The 20,092-nt window shown below is 37.3% G+C and overlaps 3 protein-coding genes and 1 long non-coding RNA gene across 4 annotated transcripts; 2 read left to right on the forward strand and 2 right to left on the reverse strand.

The window, feature by feature from the left end:
- Window positions 1-4,485: 4,485 nt before the first annotated feature.
- On the reverse strand, window positions 4,486-6,911 carry LOC141629418 (uncharacterized). The gene is made up of 6 exons (XM_074442423.1): window positions 6,908-6,911; window positions 6,747-6,824; window positions 6,368-6,648; window positions 5,290-5,772; window positions 4,877-5,036; window positions 4,486-4,799 (listed from the first exon to the last, which is right to left on the reverse strand). Exons 1-6 carry the CDS (start codon window positions 6,909-6,911, stop codon window positions 4,486-4,488), a joined length of 1,320 nt encoding a protein of 439 aa, XP_074298524.1.
- Window positions 6,912-6,915: 4 nt separating this feature from the next.
- LOC141629419 (protein FAR1-RELATED SEQUENCE 5-like) lies at window positions 6,916-11,027 on the forward strand. Its single transcript, XM_074442424.1, has 4 exons — window positions 6,916-7,015; window positions 9,992-10,479; window positions 10,574-10,811; window positions 10,915-11,027. The coding sequence occupies exons 1-4, from the start codon at window positions 6,916-6,918 to the stop codon at window positions 11,025-11,027; spliced, it is 939 nt and encodes a 312-aa protein (XP_074298525.1).
- Window positions 11,028-11,136: 109 nt separating this feature from the next.
- LOC141629420 (protein FAR1-RELATED SEQUENCE 9-like) lies at window positions 11,137-13,133 on the forward strand. Its single transcript, XM_074442426.1, has 2 exons — window positions 11,137-11,722; window positions 12,592-13,133. Exons 1-2 carry the CDS (start codon window positions 11,137-11,139, stop codon window positions 13,131-13,133), a joined length of 1,128 nt encoding a protein of 375 aa, XP_074298527.1.
- Window positions 13,134-15,845: 2,712 nt separating this feature from the next.
- Window positions 15,846-17,007, reverse strand: LOC141633641 (uncharacterized). The gene is made up of 3 exons (XR_012538422.1): window positions 16,903-17,007; window positions 15,986-16,132; window positions 15,846-15,879 (listed from the first exon to the last, which is right to left on the reverse strand). It is a non-coding gene; the product is annotated as an uncharacterized LOC141633641 (long non-coding RNA).
- Window positions 17,008-20,092: the final 3,085 nt, after the last annotated feature.

Below are 20,092 nucleotides of genomic sequence, written 5' to 3' on the forward strand. Positions count from 1 at the left end.
GATATTCTCTACTTGCCAACAACAGTCCAGGTAGATAATTAAGATTCAGATTCGAAAATGCAGGTTTTCAGATTCAAAAATGCATTTTTATACATGTTGATTCAGATTTGAAAATGCAGTTTTTCAGATGTATTAGTCCTCAATATCTAAACAATTTTATAATTTTCAGTTTGTTAAGCCCTCATTAAGGCCTCAGAAAGGGAATATTGTCTGGTGCCCTCATCTTAAGATGCACTACAAGCCTGAAAATGGAGCAACTATTGAAAAGGTAAATTTGTTGGGAATCTACCTAAAAGTTGTTTTGGCGTTGGGTGGAATGTCATTGTATGACCTTTGCTGCTATGACATTGGTAGGTGTTTTTCACAATTGGCAAAAATGGTAATCATTGGTTAGCTTGTGTGTCGGACCTCAAGAAACAGGAAAACTATATCTTGGACTCATGCAAGCCAAATTTAGAAAAAGCAGATGATCTTGAGGAGTATAATTCTTATGTGGAGGATATTGTATGGCCCCTACTTTTTTTGTTATATTTTTGCATTTTTATTATCAGTTAGGATGAAATTATTTTATTACTATTTTTGATAAGTTGTTGTCATCCAAAGGTGTTCCATGTTGCAAGTCAATTTGAGGGCCACAAGGGTTACAATCATCTTAAGGGCATCATCTTGTTTACTACTGTTGTTATCAATGTACCTCAGCAAGAAAACACGTAAGTTTTCTAAAAAATCCTTTATTTATTAGCCTGAAAATGGATGCAGTTTTTTTTAGTCTAATAATCTTAACTGTATGTGTAGTTATGATTGCGGACTATATGTTATGAAGTTTCTGGAGGGTGCAATACACGATAGGAAATTATGGGAGGACCCAAACTATTTCAAAGTAAGCTTGCCAAATTAGCTAAATGTCAGTTTTTCATTTCTCTATTTATCGTATTTTACTGTTGTTATCAATGTTTTTTAATTTGCAGAATATGATTGCTTATCGTCGACAAATTATGTTGAAACTTCTCAAGTGGGAGAAAAATACTGCAAAGGTAATTTTTGAATATGTGGAACTGATATATACATATATGTAGGTGAGATAGAATACATTAGTAGGGGTACACAATCTTAAATTGCTGGATAGACTTCTTTCAGTGTGTAGATACACACCTCCTGCTGTGTGGATACACTTATCCGTCCACGAGGTTGTGAGATTACGCTTCTTGGGGCTGTGCAGATACATCCCAGTGCCGCTTGGATACACACTGCAAAATGTTGTCGCATACACACTGCAAATGTTGTCTGCATACACACCTGCAGCTCTCTGCATACACACCGGTAGAATGTGCGGTTACGCATTGTTGGCTGTCTAGGTACACATATCAGAATGTGCGGTTACACATCTCTGGCTGCATACACACCTGATAGTAATTTCTGTAGTAGTTTATAGTTAGTTATCCATATCACCAAATGTCTCTCCACTAGTTTTAGAGTTCATTTCCCTTCACCAAATGGCAGATTTTACACAAATTTATTGTAAGACGTTTACATTTTTTCTGTGCCTTCATATATGTTGGGAGGAAAACAAACACAATTATTCGTGTTCGGCGGTTTTACACAAATTTATTGTAAGACGGAATCTTTAAATCACTTTTGTTTAGCTACTAATAGAGTTTGTGTTCATTTCCCTTCACCACTTGCCATTGATTATAATGTCTACTTTCATCAAGTTGGTAATATTAATATAGATATAGAAAGTAGAAGTTTCTGAAACTCCAAATTTAGACACAACCTCGTGGTTATATTCTGTGGATACACACCTGCAACTAGTGTGGATACACATCTCTGGCTGTTTGGATATACACCCGCTGGTTTGTGAATACATAGCCCCGGCTTCGCAGATACACATCCCTACTGTTTTGCCGGCACTTATGTGCCGGAGATGTTAATTTTATTTTACATATAAAATTATTTTAAACTAACTTAACGTTACTTTTTTCATGTTTTACGACCAGGTGAGTTCGTAGATTGGAGTGTGTTTTGAGGATGTGTTGTGCGTAGTGAAATGTATTTGAATTTAATAGTGTTGTGTTCAAACATTCCAGGAACATTTTTGACTCAATTGTTTTTGTTCATCAAATGTATTTTTGTTTCAATCGTTTTTCAATGTATGGCTACTATTAATACTATTCAGTTATTAAATTCCTATTAAGACATCTTGCGGTTATTGCGTCGGTACACATTACTGGTTGTGTAAATACACATATATGACTTTCTGGGTACAGATACACCCCACCTGCTGTGGGATACACACCCATGGTCGTGTGGATACACACCGCATCCGTGTGGATACGCATTGTCGGTTGTCCGGATACACATCCCGGCTTTGTGGATACACATCCCCGCTTTGTGGATACACATATTCTTTTTATGTTCGCTTTGTTGTTCTTTCATTTAACAAAATGTGGATGTTACTCTTATTCAGTTTAAAGTGTGGAAACTCCTAATATTCTTATCACATTGATTACTCTTATTCACAAATCAAACCGAGAAGAAACTCGGCTGTAATTGAATCCAAGTATGCACCGGTTAAGGAAGCGTATGCATGCATCCTGAATTCCTATCACTATATTGAAAACACAAATCATCGGCAATATATGAGGGGGATTTGAACCCATGTGTTGTCATGAATCATGATACCTCTGTTGAGATCACTAGGCTAAAACCTCTTCGCTATATAGAACCGATATTGCAACAAATGGATGATACATAAGGCCATATGGGTTAATATTCATGTGCACCTTGACAAAGAGAAACTCGAACTCGCTTTAAAACATTGATTAACAATAACTATTATGAAATCCAAGAATAATAATAATACAAGAAATCAAGATATAAGAATTGAATAAACAACTTACATATTCATCAATAGTTTCGGACTTATAATAATACTAAGTTCTTAATTCTATTAACAATTGGTACCCGACAAAGCGAACGGAAATTCTACAATCCAATTTTACCCAAATTCTGACTTGGCCGTACCAAATCCAAGACTCAATTTAATCTACTTATTATTCAAAATGTGGATTGTAGCCGATCTTTGAAGTTAATAAAATATAACCAACATTATAAAAAGTACAGTACAAATTAATAATCCGGAAAGTAATTGCGGATTTCAAAACGAATATCACTGAAAACATCATTATCACCTTCAACCCAATCCACCGGATCGTTTTCCCATGCAAGCGGAATTGTCCCGAACTCAAAGGAAGGCCCCTTCGCATACAAATATGCGACCAGTCCCAAATCATCTCTATTAGCAACCCATAAATATGGTCCTGACGGAGGTTTAACGTTTTCAAACCACCACCTCGAAGCTTCATTATTAGAAAAGCGCTCTCCGGTTTGCGAGCTTGAAGGAAGCATTTGCGCTCATCTCCCGCTCCAAACTCAATCATTGCATGTCCCTTGAACGACCCATTATCGCAATAGCCGGGTGGATAGCTTGAACTAAATTTAATCCAAAGACTTTAATAATTTCTACTAATCACAAGATCATATGAGAGAGTTTCCTTTCCAAACCCATCTCGTGTGCTTGGCAAATTATAAAGAATACACATCACAGGTTTGACGTACGATATTTCGGAATGGCGTCCAAACTTTCTCAATCAAAGGATTCTATATCGATTCATAGGATGCATCAGATTCATAGGATGCATCAGATGCATCAGATGAATTATTAGAAGACATAATAGTTGAGAGGGAATTCAGTATGGATTAAGTTTGAAGTTTTTTGAAACAAAGAGATTGTAAAACCTATTTATATAGAAATAATTAAGGCAGATGCAATGCATAGAGTGTAAATGACGAATGAATGTTTGGTGTGAAACGTTGTAAATAACCACATTCATGGCACTTGTCACGATGTCTAGAAATGTCTAGAATTGTGTAAATGTGTGGTAAATAATTAAGGCAGATGAAATGTCTAGAAATGTGTAAATGACGGTTTAATCCAAAAAGAATTGAAACTACACCAATTCACTTTTCTTCATTTAATTCCAAGTGAATGACGGTTTCAGATGGGTCCTGTGAATGACGGTTTCAGATACGAGAAAAACTACACCAATTCACTATTCCCATTGTTTCATCAATTTTTTAAAATAAAGAACTTAATCTTCAATTTGTATTTATATTTTATTTTTAATTATGTGTGTCATACCTCGACTTTTGAGGGTACACAATAAAAGTTAGTATAATAATAGAGAAGCAAAGTGTTTGAACAGTAAATGTGAGACATTAGACAACCAAATAACACTTCGCGACTTGGGCAATTCTTACTATCATGATGCGTTAATTAAACATACTTCTTAGAAGTCTTTACTTACTAGAAAGACCACTATTTAAAGTCAAATACAACATACTTCTTAGAAGTCTTTACATACTAGAAAGTTTTTAGAATACTTAATACAACTTAAACTTTTTCTAGCTGAAATCAAACTGGACTCACTTTTGAGTGGCTCGACTTGGGCAATTCCTACTATCATGATGAGTCATTTCACCGCAAGCACGATATTTCCTCAAGGGCTTTGCATTTTCTTGTACTGCCTTTTCCTTGTTTGAAGTAATCCGTCTTCCTGATCCCTTATTCTTACACTTTTTTGGTGGTAGAACACTAACTTCAGACGGTATTTTCGAGCCAATAAGCATCTCAATTTCAGCTTTCTTGTTTTTTGACTTCCCACGCTTAACTGAAATCATCAATTTCTCGTTGAAAGCGCGAAGAAGTTCAAGCAGCTCATCACCAAGTTCCTCATTATCTTCAACAAGCGAAATCAAGTAAATACTTCCGACCACAATTCACTTATCTTACTTTGGTGGTTTTCTATTGACATACAATCAGCTAGGAGGGTTGTCCCAACAACATTAAAAATGGGACGACAAGTTGCATATTTGCCCCATCTGTCTAATAGATACTCCGTAGGGATATCATCAAACCCTCTATCTTTTAACACCCACAGAACATGCTTACAAAGTAACCCAATCCTTTCAAACATCTTACATGAACAAGAAAATTTATTACCAGTTAAATCAACTGTGTATACCTTGTCTTTCTCGCGGACCATTATTGAAATATGCTCATTGTTGTCTTCAGTTGTCCTCGGTGAAAGACCACAAGTAAAACACGCAGCTTGGAGTTCTTCTTGAAATTGATAAAAAACAGTGGTGGTGTAAAATTCAGAGGTTTTTTTTTTCTAGAAGGAGAGGTGTTGATAATTTTGGAGAAGAGTTCTTATCATCGGCAGTCACCTTAGCATATTTCCAATGCTGCGCATCCATAGCCGATTGGAAACGCATCCAAAACTCAACAAGAGTGAGGTGCGGGTTTGTGAAATTTCCAAAGAAGCTATTTTCAGATTCTGACCTTGATGTTGTGCGCATAATCCCACCAAGATATATGTCTCTGAAGTAGGCAAGAATCCAACTTGAACGAATGTCAAACATTGACTTCAGCCACTCATGATCAGAAAGCTCATACGAAGAAAGGATTGATTTCCATCTCAATTCGAATTCTTGTGTATCAATCTCTCCATCCCAAACAATAGAATTTATTTCCTTCAAAAAGTTTGTGTTTTGGCAAATTGTCGGCCCGACTTTGTCTGGCAACTTTTTCATTATATGCCACATGCATAATCGGTGTTGTGTTTTGTCACCAAACACATCTTTTACAGCTTGATTGATGCCTTTGCATTGGTCAGTTATAATTGTAGTAGGATTGAAATCACCCATAGCCTTCACAAAATTCTCAAATAACCAGGTAAATGATTCTCCATCTTCCTTTCTTAACAAACCACCCGCAAAAGTGACGCATCTTTTATGGTTGTCCACACCAAAGGAACGGACAAAACAACATTTTATACTCATTGAAGTTATAAGTAGCATCAAAAGAGACGGCTTCCCCAAAAAGGGCATAGTTTTTAATTGAGATTGGATCTGCCCAAAAAACCTTACTTAGTCTTTTTTCATCATCCACCTCAAAGTCGAAATAAAATGATGGAGACATAGCCTTTTTTTGCATGAAAGTTTCCAATAACATCTCAAAGATCATATTCCTTGATATATTTCTTAACATCCCTTGAAAAGTTTTTGAAATCTTCTAAAGAAGCCCCAACATTTTTGTACCCTTTTACATATTCCCTAAACATTCTAAAGGAATCCACTTGACCATGATTTACCCTTGAATTATCCATGATCATTTTCTTGTGAAAGAGATTCAAATTCCTAGATGGTTTCATATGAACCATTGTAGTGGGTAACCATTGCGTGTGTGTACCTCAACAAAATCATAAATTTGGTATTCACCGGTGTCAATTCTCTTAAAACTAACCTTAGCTTCACATCCTGTTCTCGTAACAGTCCTCTTTCTTTTAGTCCCCTTGTTCCTACTTTTGCCTTCTTTATTACACACACAACGCTTGTGTGTAACAATCCCATTAACCAATTTTGTTGAATCTAACCTTGGAATAAACCCACAAACTTTTGCGTATTTGTTGTAAAAATCTATTCCATCTTCCAAATTTGAAAACATCATACCGTTGATTGGTTTTAGATCTTCTGGACAGCTTGGGAATCCAAAAATTGTGTTTTCAGAACCAACTTGTGGGGTTTCTACAAGACAATTTAACCAAAAGGTTGTTATTTTTAAGGGAAGTACATTATATTAGTTAAATCAAACCTTGTAAATGAACAAACCACAATTTTTTTACCTGGTGCATTAGTCAATGGAATCATTGGAGGTATATCATTGTTCATTAGAGCATAACCATTAGAAGAAACTATACTGTCTGCACAGGAAATGACACACAAAAGGGGAAACGCATTATGTTCCAAAGTACCAAAATCAAGCAAAAATATAGTCCATAGGTACACATTACTATGATATTAGATACATGCTTTCGCTACATTTTTGCGTGCACTGTTGCATCCGTCAAGGGAAGTACAACCAAGATATCCGAGGCATGGACATTAGTAGCAGGTATACTATCTGCACAGGTACACATCTCATTCAAATTAGATACAATAATTCATATGTCACTATACATCAACAATTTGTGCAGAGAGAAAGAAGTTTTCGATTTTCAAACTGCTAAACATTCATCCAAAAATTTTCAAATGCTATACTAGCTTAATTTTTTGCAATATCGCTCTACTTGCACAAAATCATAATCGATGAGTATTTATCACATACGGAGCACAGATTTTCCCACCCAAGCCACATTAGGTACACTATTTTAGCTAGCCAGATACACTGTTTTAGCTAGCCAGATACATTTTTTTTTCAAAATAGCTGGAATGATGTATCTAACAGCCAGAGATGTATCTTTGGCTAAGAATTTTATTCTGTCAGAGATATATCTTGTGACCCTCATTAAACCACCCAAAAAAATACAAAAACAGTCAGAAAAATTATCCACAGCTAGAAAAATTATACAGAGGTACACATCTTTGTGATCCTAGATACACTACTTCAGTTTAGTAGATACATGTATCTGACATTCCGCAATAAGAAAAAACAGTAATGTGTACCTATAACTTCTTCTGTCATTGATTCATCCTCTTTTCCGTTATCACTTACAACACCTTAAGCAATTTCAGAAATGGATCCCAAATTTAATTGAAAAAATAGTTCCCAAAAATGTATTTACAACAATAATTCATACCTAATCAAGAGAAGATGATGAAATTATAACCATCCTAAAAATAGTATCAAAACACAAACTAAATTACCATCAAAATCTCAAAATACGATTAAAATTGGTAAACCCTAATTTTAAGAATTTCAATTTGTTCAAACCCTAATTTACGATTTAAATTTTGTAAACCCTAATCTGAGTAAAAACTTACCTCTTAGATTCGCATAGGACAAGAACAATAATGGCGGAAAGTAGGATGATTTGAAGCAATGGAGATCGCGTTTCTTCGATCAAATTTTTTTTTGTTGTTGGGATGAGTTTTTAGGTGAGGGTGAGTTTTATTACCGCGCTTTAACTTTCCTTTTTAGATGGTTCGTACGGTTCGTACGATAAGCTAGTTCGTACCTGAACCCGCCCCTATATATATATATATATATATATATATATATATATATATATTTATATATATAGATATATAGATAGATAGATAGAGAGAGAGAGAGAGAGAGAGAGAGAGAGGAGATCTAATGAGTCCCTTACCTCATTTGAGTCCTTAAGTCCTTATAAGGACCCTTAGATGGACAACATCTATGGTGGAGATTTTTTACAAAATGTAGGCCAAAAAAAAAGGGAAAAGCTTGGCTATGAAAGAGGACAACAATTCCTGCCAATTGTCCTTACCAATGATCATTTCCTGCGGACAAAAGCATATATCCTTTGTACTATGTTTCCACTTCCCACATTCTTCCTTCCTGAACACACTTAATTATTCCAACCTGTTTCTTTCTTTCTTCTCTCTAAAACTGGGTGCTTTCATCTCAAAACGAAGCTAAAGTTCTCTCTAAATCCTCCAAACCAGCGTAAACATGCAAATAATAGATGACATCAATGGTATTTCTTTATTTTATTCATTGTTTTCAGTCACGTTTTCATATTTTTCAGTTGAATAGGAAGGATGAAGGTAATCATTACAGTTTTGCATGTCATCGAATTTGTTCATTCTTGTTTTGATTATTTGTTACTGGGTTTGAAATGAAGATTGTTAGAAGTAAATCTTCATGCTGGGTTTTCATTAATTTGAGTTTGGATTAGCATGAATGCATTCTGACAACATTTACATGAACATTTTTGCTATAGTTTTACATTTACACTTTTTATTTGTTATATTTTTTTTATGTGAGTTAGCATTCTGACAACATTTACACTTTTGTTGACATTTACACTTTTAAAGCCTCACATTTACACTGCATTACTGCTCACGTTTACACTTTTCCTGTACTTTTAAATTTACACTTTTTTATTGTTATAGTCACCTTTGCATTTTTATTGTTATATTTTTTTATGTGAGTTGGCATTCTGACAACATTTACACTTTTGTTGACATTTACACTTTTAAAGCATCACATTTACACTGCATTCCTGCTCACATTTACACTTTTGGTGTACTTTTACACTTTTGTTGACATTTACACTTTCAGACAATCACATTTACACTTCCTTTCTCCTACACATTTGGATGTTTACTCTTTTTGCTATAGTTTTAAATTTACACTTTTTAATTGTTATATTTTTTATGTGAGTTAGCATTCTGACAACATTTACACTTTTGTTGACATTTACACTTTTAAAGCCTCACATTTACATCAGATATCGCTCACGTTTACACTTTTCCTGTACTTTTAAATTTACACTTTTTTATTATTATAGTCACCTTTGCATTTTTATTGTTATATTTTTTATGTGAGTTAGCATTCTGACAACATCTACACTTTTATTGACATTTACACTTTTAAAGCATCACATTTACACTTCGTTTCTGCTACACATTTGGATGTTTACTCTTTTTGCTATAGTTTTACATTTACACTTTTTAATTGTTATAGTCACCTTTTAATTGTTAATATTATAGTTTTAATTTGAGTTAGCATTCTGAAAACATTTACACTTTTGTTGACATTTACACTTATAAAGCAACACATTTACACTGCATTTCTGCTGACATTTACACTTTTGCTGACATTTACACTTTCAGAACAGCACATTTACACTTCGTTTCTACTGACATTTACACTTACACTTTTGGATGTTTACTTTTACTATAGTTTTGACATTTACACTTTTGCTGACATTTACACTTTCAGAACAGCACATTTACACTTCGTTTCTACTGACATTTACACTTACACTTTTGGATGTTTACTTTTACTATAGTTTTGACATTTACACTTTTGATGACATTTACACTTTCAGAACAGCACATTTACACTTCATATCTGAGGACATTTACATTTACACTTACACTCTGTGCACATTTACAGACTTGGTAAAACAGAATGGGGTTCAACCTGACAGGCAGGAGCTGTGTAGGGAGGTGGAGAAGAGGTTTACAGTCTTTACACCGTACATCGGCCAGGAGTTTGGAGGGGTTGAGGATGCGGTGACTTTTTATAAGATATACACCATTGCTTGTGGGTTTGATGTCCGTAGGTACACAACAAAAAAATGGCGTGGCGGTGAGATCAAGTCAAAGCTCGTCGTCTGCAATCGAGAAGGTTTCGCTCACAAGACGCCCAGAAAAGATCAGGATGACGGACTGGATGGGGAGAAGTCACAAAGGATATTCAGGGTCACTAGAGTGGGGTGTATAGCGAGGATACGACTATATATGAAGAATGGTCTTTTATTAATTGATCGGTTCCACGAGGGTCACAATCACGAGCTTATCTCACTCAAGGACAGAGAGTTCCAGAAATTATCGCGTAACATAACAGATTATCACAAGATGATAATCGTTTCAAACTCAAGGGTTTGTAATACATAATCACTCTCTATACTAAATAAATAATTCCATTCATGTTATATTTATATGACGTATCATTAATGATTGATTGGCGGTGAAGATAGGAGCAACAAAAACATACAGAATCTGCAAAGAACAAGTGAATGGATACGAAAACATTGGAGCAAGCTTAAATGATTTTAAGAACTTCCATAAGGATGTTAAATGTTTCATTCACCAACGGGATGGTCAGTTGTTTGTTGACCATTTCAAGGAAATGACTGAAACAAGAATAGGTTTCTACTTTGACTATGACCTTGACGATGATGGCAGCCTACGTAGGGCCATATGGGCGGACGGTACCGCCCGAGATAATTACAAAATTTTTGGTGATGCGGTGTCATTCGACCCAACTTACTCCACCAATAAGTATTCTATGGTATTCACATGCACCATTCACAGGTGTTGACCACCATAAACGATCTGTGACGTTCTGTGGGGCTCTAGTTGCAAGGGAAGATTATGAGTCGTTTAATTGGGTTTTCAGCCGGTTTTTACAAGCAATGGGGGGGTAAGGAACCCGATTACATAATTACAGATCAGGACCCAGGTATTATCAAATATGTCCCTCTTGTTTTCAAGACAGCGCGCCATCGGTTCTGTATGTGGCATATAATAAACAAAATGCCAATTAAGTTTGGCATCTCGAGAAGCGATTATAATGAGTTCATCTGTAAAATTAATGACATTATATGGGACGATGAGCTTGAGGCAGCAGAATTTGATGGTATCTGGGAGCAAATAATTCAAGATCATGGTGTTGGCGTAAATGATTGGTTTGCAGATACATATGCTATAAGGGGACATTGGGCGATGGCGCATTGCAGAGACTTGAGGATGGCTTCGATTATGAAGACAACTCAAAGATCTGAGAGCGAAAATAGCTTTTTCAAGAGGTTTGAGCACAAGTCAGGAACATTGGTTGAGTTTTGGATGCGTTTCGAGAGTGCTATGGACCAACAAAGACATACACAGAAGCAGCTTGACAACATGGATAAGCACTCGTCCGCAACGGCGTCAACACATCTGGCATTAGAGATTCATGCTGCAAAGGTGTACACCTATTCAGCTTTCCACAAATTCAAACAAGAAGCCATCTTCTCAATTGATACATGTAGAACAGGAGGTTTTACTGAGAGAGGCGAGTTAGAGGTAACTACTGTCAAAGATTCAACCAGAAAGAAGAATTTTGAAGTTGCGTACAGTCCAGGTAATTTACACTTCCTATGACATTTACACTTTCTATTTTTATCTCATTTAAATTCCTATAACTTAACATTTACACTTCTAATAACTTAACATTTACACTTCCTATTAGTTTACATTTACACTTCCTATTAGTTTGCATTTACACTTCTAATAACTTAACATTTACACTTTACAATTGATGACATTTACACTTTACATCATATGACATTTACACTTCCTATACCTTAACATTTACACTTTTCCACTTATTGACATTTACACTACATTTCATGACATTTACACTTTACATCATATGACATTTACACATTTAAATCCCTATAACTTAACATTTACACTTCTAATACCTTAACATTTACACTTCTAATTACTTAGCATTTACACACTACATTTCCTGACATTTACACTTTACATCATATGACATTTACACATTCAAATCCCTTAAACTTAACATTTACACTTCTAATACCTTAACATTTACACTTCCTATTAGTTTACATTTACACTTCTAATTACTTCGCATTTACACTTTACAATTGATGACATTTACACTTTACATCATATGACATTTACACTTCCTATACCTTTTTACACTTCTAATACCTTAACATTTACACTTCCTATACCTTAACATTTACACTTTTCCACTTATTGACATTTACACTACATTTCATGACATTTACACTTTACATCATGACATTTACACATTCAAATCCCTATAACTTAACATTTACACTTCTAATACCTTAACATTTACACTTCCTATTAGATTACATTTACACTTCTAATTACTTAGCATTTACACTTTACAATTCAATACATTTACACTTTACATCAGTGACACTATTTTTAACGTTCACACTTACATGCTAGCTTTATCTGATGACACAGGTACACGTAAAGCAAGCTGTAGTTGTACGATGTTTGAAAGAACCGGAATCCTATGCCGCCATATAATATGGATTTTTTCAGCAAGTGGGATAAAGACTATACCAGAAGATTATGTTCTGAATAGATGGATGAAAGAGTATCTCCGATTAAGGATTTTCAATACTAATGGTGAAGGAACAGAAAACATGCAAGTCATCGATGAAAAACAAATTGCAATGTCAATAATGTGGTCAGAAGTTCATGAAGCTGTAGGGCTCCTTCGAGACAAAGGAATAGCTGATGTTGACAGCTTTTCCGCTGTAATTAGATCATTTAAACAGTCCATGTCACCATTAGGGGAAGTGTTGAATAAAAATCAACAAATGGAGAAATTTCTGAATTGTACGGCATGTGAGATAGTGACGATATTGCCACCAAAGAATTCGAAAAACAAGGGGACCGGAAAAGATTGTTTGTCACCAAAACAAAAGCAATGGTGTTGGCTAGGAAACCCAAACGTAAGTGTAAGAATTGCAAGAGAATGACAAATCACGACAAGAGAAACTGCCCTAACCCCTTCTCAGACACACGCCATTGTGCGAAGGGTCGTCTCAACCAAGAGGATGAAGGAGAGGAGGAGGAAGAGCTGGAGTCGAAACAAGAATAGACGTCGGATCACCGACAAGTGTTGCTCTATATATTTTGAGTGTGTAACTTAAAACTTTGATGTGCTATAACTGGAGCGGGCGATAAGGAATTGGTCTCATGGCAACGTAACTTTGAATCGCAGTTGGTGTAACTTTTAGTAACACCAACGTTAGAGTTACACTGTCATAAGACCAAAATCTCTCTGTTTTATTAGATAGCCAAACATTGTGTTACTTGAACTTATTTTGGATTACTTATGTTATTTCAAGTAACAGTTACACTTATTTTCAAATAACTGGTGTTAACATTTACACTTCCCATGTCAAAGACATTTACACTTCCAAGAATAACTTCACATTTACACATACTATATCCTTACATTTACACTTATAATATCTTCACATTTACACTTCCAATTTAGTCAGTTTTACACTTTATTTGTTCACATTTACACTTCTCCTATATTCAAATTTACACTTCCTATTTGTTCTTATTTACACTTTTTTTTTGTTCACATTTACACTTGGGCCAGTCACCAAATTTACACTTCCCATGTCACCACATTTACACCGCATTCAATTTAATTTCAAAGGTGTGTTTACATTCACACTTTCGCATGATAAAGTTGACACGACAAAGTGTTAACATTTATACTTTAAGTGTGTTAACATTTACACTTAAATTGTAAATGTCACTAAATTACAAGTGTGATAACAATTACACTTGCAATTTAGTCACATTTACACTTTGAATAAACTATGATTATAAATGCCAAAAAATAGTCAACCATTACACTTCATTAGTGTAATATACCATTACACTTCATTATTTGTAAAGCTTACACTTGCAAACATTGCCAACCACAAGACAAAACATTCTTTTCTAAGTTCAAGATTGCCAAACAAAATACATTTAAAAAAAATATGTCCACAAATTATTCACTTTTTCGACAACACAAATTTTTTAATTTTGCGCTTCTTTTGTAACTTGGCCCATAAATCTTCTTTTCCAGCGATAAACCCATTCAACTTTGCTTCAAAAATGTCTCTGTTGACATTTATGTTAGCTAGAACAAGCGTCGCCACCAACTCGACTACCAAGTACCATCGATTCCTCTTCCTCTCCAAGTCTGGATGCTCAAAAGGTTGACCCTCGTACATCAAAGATATACATCATACGTAAAAATCCATGATTCTGTTATGTTAGGAAGGGGTGTTTGGCGCCTGAACGGGATTTGCCGATGCTGAAAGCTAGTAATCTCATATCCCCTGTCCATTCTGACGTCCAAATAATCACTAACAGCTGATGCCACTTGGCGAGTAACATTGCACATTTCAGACTTATCCCAGTTGGCATGATGTTGGTAGTCAAGGAGATCAACAGTTTGTTGTCCAAAATTTATACACATGCATGCAAAGTGCCCACCAATGTTGACAGGTACGAAGATAAACTCAGCATTCAGGTTGAAAGTTTTATCACGATCCTGGATGAAGGTATCCCAAATGTGATACAAACCGATCGGTGATGTCATTAGGATCGTGAGCCCTTCACGTATATCCAAAAGCTGCATGATACATTCCTGTTCAGAGGAGTGAGTGAGACTACATAATAAAATTAAGAACTAATGTATAACTTTTAGGCTTTGTGCGGGGGGGTGTACCATATGACGTATCCTAAAGAAGGCCATCCTAGGAAGTAAGTGTTCAGCAGATTCCAAATGGTTCAGCAAAACAGCCCACAACTCAATGACAACAGGCGACATTACAACCTCAGGAAGCATGGTCATGATGTCGGACCGGCGCAGCGCGGCATGCCTACTGTACCAAGAGATTGATTCACTGCAATAAAACACACTATAATCGTAAGAAATTGAGAAGTAGTTACAAATTAAATATCGTAACTAATTGGCCCTGTTATAAGAGTCTGGCAGGTACTAACGAATTTTCAAAGTTGTAGTCGTCTAACAAGCAATAGTCCACCGCATGCTTTCGACGTGATCGAATACCCCTGACCAGGCTTTGATTGTTCCTTAAGAAGGTCGAGACAACAAGAGTTTGCGTACCAGCAGCCCCACAGTCAATTGAGCAACCCAAGCCATCCCCCCCGCCCCGGGGACGGCTCCGTACGGTTGACAAAGGTTGGCTGCTTGACGACTGCGCTGACGCTTGAACAACAACGGGGCTGCTTTCCTCCTGTATGGCTACAGGGTTGACCACAGGGCTTCCTTCTACGCGTTTAGGGGGTGGGACTGCAACACGGGGGCGTTATTGTACCTAATCTCTTCCTCATCGTCCAGACTCCGCTTCTGTGCAACATTGGAGACCGGGTTCAGACCTTGACCATACTTTTCCCTGAATTGGGTTATCCTTGAGCGAACGCTCTCCCTCACTTTGTTATGGTCACTCAGGATAATAATCGACACCACTTCAGCCCGGACGAGGTTCAGAACGTCCCTCTCACCTAAGGCGCAGTCAAATAGCTTCCCATTGAAAAGCAGCATGTGTATCATCATGTACACCCCGCAATCAAACGCAGAATAACCCGTACCTTGCCATTTAAATTCGACATTCACAAATTTGAACCCGACAACCTTTGAACCTCTGACAATGCTTTAGACTCCAGATACGCACCCATTAAATCACACTGTAAAAGGAATTTAAAAAAAAAGTCAATTTAAAAACAGTGTTTACAATTCCAGACTACATTAACACTAAAGAACAAATTAAGGTATGCTATTTATAATTATTACCGCAATACGGGAAATTCCAAAATATGGAAGCTTCTCAAAATCATCGTCGTATCGACGGTTGTCCAAATACTCTATCTGCTCGGAAACGAAGTTTATGCATGCACAGCTGTAATGATCATTATTGCCAGATAAGATCGGGATGAAGACCTGGCGGGTGTGACAACAAAGACATAAAAGATACACTCAGTAAAAATTTCAGATTTACACTTTCAATAATTCGTCACATTTACAGTCCCTGTGTCATGACATTTACACTTTCCATATATATTCACATTTACACTATATATGTCATGACATTTACACTTCATATTAAGTCACCTTTACACTCCCTGTGTCATAACTTTTACACTTCACTATATCTCACATTTACACTTCCTATGTATGACATTTACACTTTCCATATATTCACATTTACACTTTATATGTGCTGACATTTACACTTCCTATTTAGTCACCTTTACACTCCCTATGTCATCACATTTACACTTTCTATATAATCACATTTCCACTATACATCATGGCATTTACACTTCACTATGTATCACATTTACACTTCATATTTCATTACATTTACAATTCACAATATCTCACGACATCTCACGTTTACACTTCATATGTCATGACATTTACACTTTACATATATTCACATTTACACTTTATATGTGCTGACATTTACACTTTCTATTTACTAACCTTTACACTCGCTATGTCATCACATTTACACTTTCTATATAATCACATTTACACTATACATCATGACATTTACACTTCACTATGTATCACATTTACACTTCATATTTCATGACATTTACACTTTCTTCTTAATCACATCCAGGCATTTACACTTTGTGAAAATCACATATACACTTTCGGTGTGATGACATTTACACTTCACAATAGGTCACATTTACACTTACCATATCAGATCCAAGTTGAAATGGAGACAAACAGGATTGAATCCAAGCATCCCACCCAGCCCAGATTTCGTCCTTTTTGTCAAGAACAATTCCTTTCTTCTTGGCTTTCCAAATATCCAGTGCAAGGCTCTGTTCAAACGAGGGACAGCGCTATTAAATTTAGACACTTACGTTACAATTAAATTGGAACTATAAAAATTGCATTGAGTGAGGATAGGGCAAGTACGGTGTGACTAAGCCCGAAGAAACAACGAGAGGATGCAACTGGTGCAGTTTGGTCATACATCATCTTATTGATTAGTAGGTACCAATAATCGATTACAGAATTCATAACTTCCTGTCCAGGTTCAAGGGTTAACATGTCTTCCTGTGACACGAAGAAGAAGTCTGAAAAAACTGCCAATTCTTCCCTACAAAAAAAGAAAAAATTATATAAGCCGAACATGGTTACGACAACATATAAGTATTAATATGTTTGACATAGAAATTAATCGACTCACCCGTTCAACCAAGCTTCTGATTTGTTAAATACGTAGTCCAGGACGTATTTCCTTTCCTTAAAAACACCCCTAAATAATTTCTTATTCAGCTGCAGGTCTACAGTAACAAAGCCCTGCTCAGGCATGGGTTCCCCACAGTCCATGGTGCAAGTCAGATTCTCAGGGACCACTTTCATGCATTATAAGGGCTCAGGTGAATGAAATAGGAAAGGGTGGTGATCCATATTACTCTGGGGGACATAAATTTCCCGACCATCCGCGGGAACGGCTGGTTCAGAAGGGCCTGCCAAATCAGTCATTTCAAAATCCTCACCTGGAACCCCCTTAAATACCTCAGCTAGCTCTGCAGTAGATATAAACGTACACTGAAATTCCGGCAACTTAAACTCAGAGGAGGGTGCTTCAACAACCACCTTATCTGCTCCCTCTGCAACATCCATGGGCTTGTCATCATTCTGAAATGAACCAGGACAACCGGGTTGTGCAGTAGGGCCCTCACCTTGCTCGTTCACCATGCCACTACCAATCTCTAACCCTTCTTGCGATGCATCTTCACGGACTGTGGTCGAAACAACGTAAGGCTCACCACCCGGTGCTTTCGTACCACTAACTTGGCGTCGGTCAACGGGCTGTTCCACTCCCGGTGCACCGCTAACATCCACAGGCTCACCAAGCACTAGTCCAACCACGAGTGGTTCGGGCCCACGGCAGGGCACTTGGTCTTGGGGCGGCTCCATGTCCATGCCCTGCACAGCCTCCTCCTGGACTGTCGGTGCACCGCTAACATCCACATCCACGCCAGTCACTAGTCCAACCACCACTGATTCAGGCCCACGGCGGGTCCCCTGATCTTGAGACGGCTCCAGATCCATTCCCTGCACAACCTCTTCCTGTTCTCTCGGTGCACCACCCTGTGCCACTTCACTGTCGCCGCTGTTTGACAACTTTTTCAGCGCGTTATCAATATCAGCTGTCGCTATAAATTTCAACTGAAATGAAGATGATCCATCTTCAATTGACGGGGCTACCACATCCGCATCCATTTTGTTCGCTACTTTTGAATAAGACACCTCCCCTTCACTAGTAACATGCCCCTGTTCTTGAGCATGCTCCATATCCATACCCTGCACAATCTCATCCTCACCTCTCTGTACGCAGCCCTCTGTTGCTTCACCACCACCATCACCAATATCTGTCAAACCTTGCAGCGTGTTCTCAATATCAGCAGTCGAAATAAATTTTAGTTGAACTGAAGATGAACCATCTTCAGTTGACTGACCTACCACATCCGCATCAACCTTATTCGTTGCTTCTGACTTACACTTCTCAACGACATGTTCAGCTTTCTCAGGGGCACCACTAGTGTCAGGCACTTCCCCTACCAAACTTTCCTACTCCTCGTTCAATGAGGGCTTTGTGTAAGCTTCTTCAACTTCATCCGGGCTATAAATTTTCTCTAGAATCTGCCGATCAGTTAATTGAGTCAAGTCGTCGGTTAAATCTAGCCCGGATTCCTCTTCCTCTCGTCGACAGGCTTCGTTAAGTTCAGCGGTGTTGTCGAAATCAGCGGTCTCCATTACCTGTGACATCGCCGCATCACCTGCTTTATCACCCAAATCAGAATCTTCTACAAGTGATACAGGCTCTACAGTAGGCGTAAACTCGAACTTAAGAACCTTGGTCTTTCTTTTCTTGCTTGCCTTTGTTTTTTCTTGGCACTGCTTTTTTTTCTTGGCCAACATCTGACAATGAGGGAGCGTTATCATTATACTTCTTCATTTGGGAAGCTAAATTTCCAACTTCTTCAACATATTCCTTCACCTTTGCACCTTCAAAAAAAGCTTGCGTCGCTTGTGACGGAACAAGATCTGTTGAAGAAGAAGCACATGTTGTTAAATTCTTAAGCATTGCAGCTGCATCCGTATACCAGGAATAGAAGGCCACAACATTCCTTTGAATCTTCAAGTACAGCTCGTGTACACCCTACAGTTGGTAACAAAAAAAGATTTAAGAGTCTAGATACACAAAATATACCTGCTCAATATATATATATATTAAAAAAAATATGCGATTAATTAAACATTCATAACATAAATCTTACATCTACAGCCCTAGCTTTCAACTCATCGTCATCTTCAACACTGGGAGGGAGTTCAATCTGAATAAAATTCTTATCGGGTGATGTACCCGACGTTGAAATCAGAAGAGGCGTAGGGCTTGCCAATGGCGCCTTGGGTGCGCCAGCTATAGCCAACATCGTATTATCAGTGTCCTTCTCATCAGGGGTCTTGTTTTGACATCGCGGGTACTTCACCTTCGACAAAGTTAGTCGACCCAGTGGCCCCACGTCCAGCTCATCCTTTAACCTATTCGATAGAATTTTCAGATCCCAATGCTGAATAAGTGGAAGGCCATCTGGGGAACTCTTGCCACGGTAATCATACCGCTGAAAATAAGTAATCATAAGGAAAGGGATACAACCAAGCAGATGTGATTGCACGCTGCGAGCCTCGGCTGCAGCATTAGCTAAACATTCTAATACATACGAGCACCAGTCATACTCCGGTATGGCACTCACATCTTCAACCACTTTCAAAAGTTTGATTTCAATGTCGTTGTTCAATGTCGGCGCAAGGAATGATGAAATGCTAAGAAGCACAAACAAAGCGCGTAAATTCATCACCTCCATC

The sequence above is a fragment of the Silene latifolia genome, chromosome Y, assembly GCF_048544455.1.
Source record: "Silene latifolia isolate original U9 population chromosome Y, ASM4854445v1, whole genome shotgun sequence".
NCBI classification, from domain to species: domain Eukaryota; kingdom Viridiplantae; phylum Streptophyta; class Magnoliopsida; order Caryophyllales; family Caryophyllaceae; genus Silene; species Silene latifolia.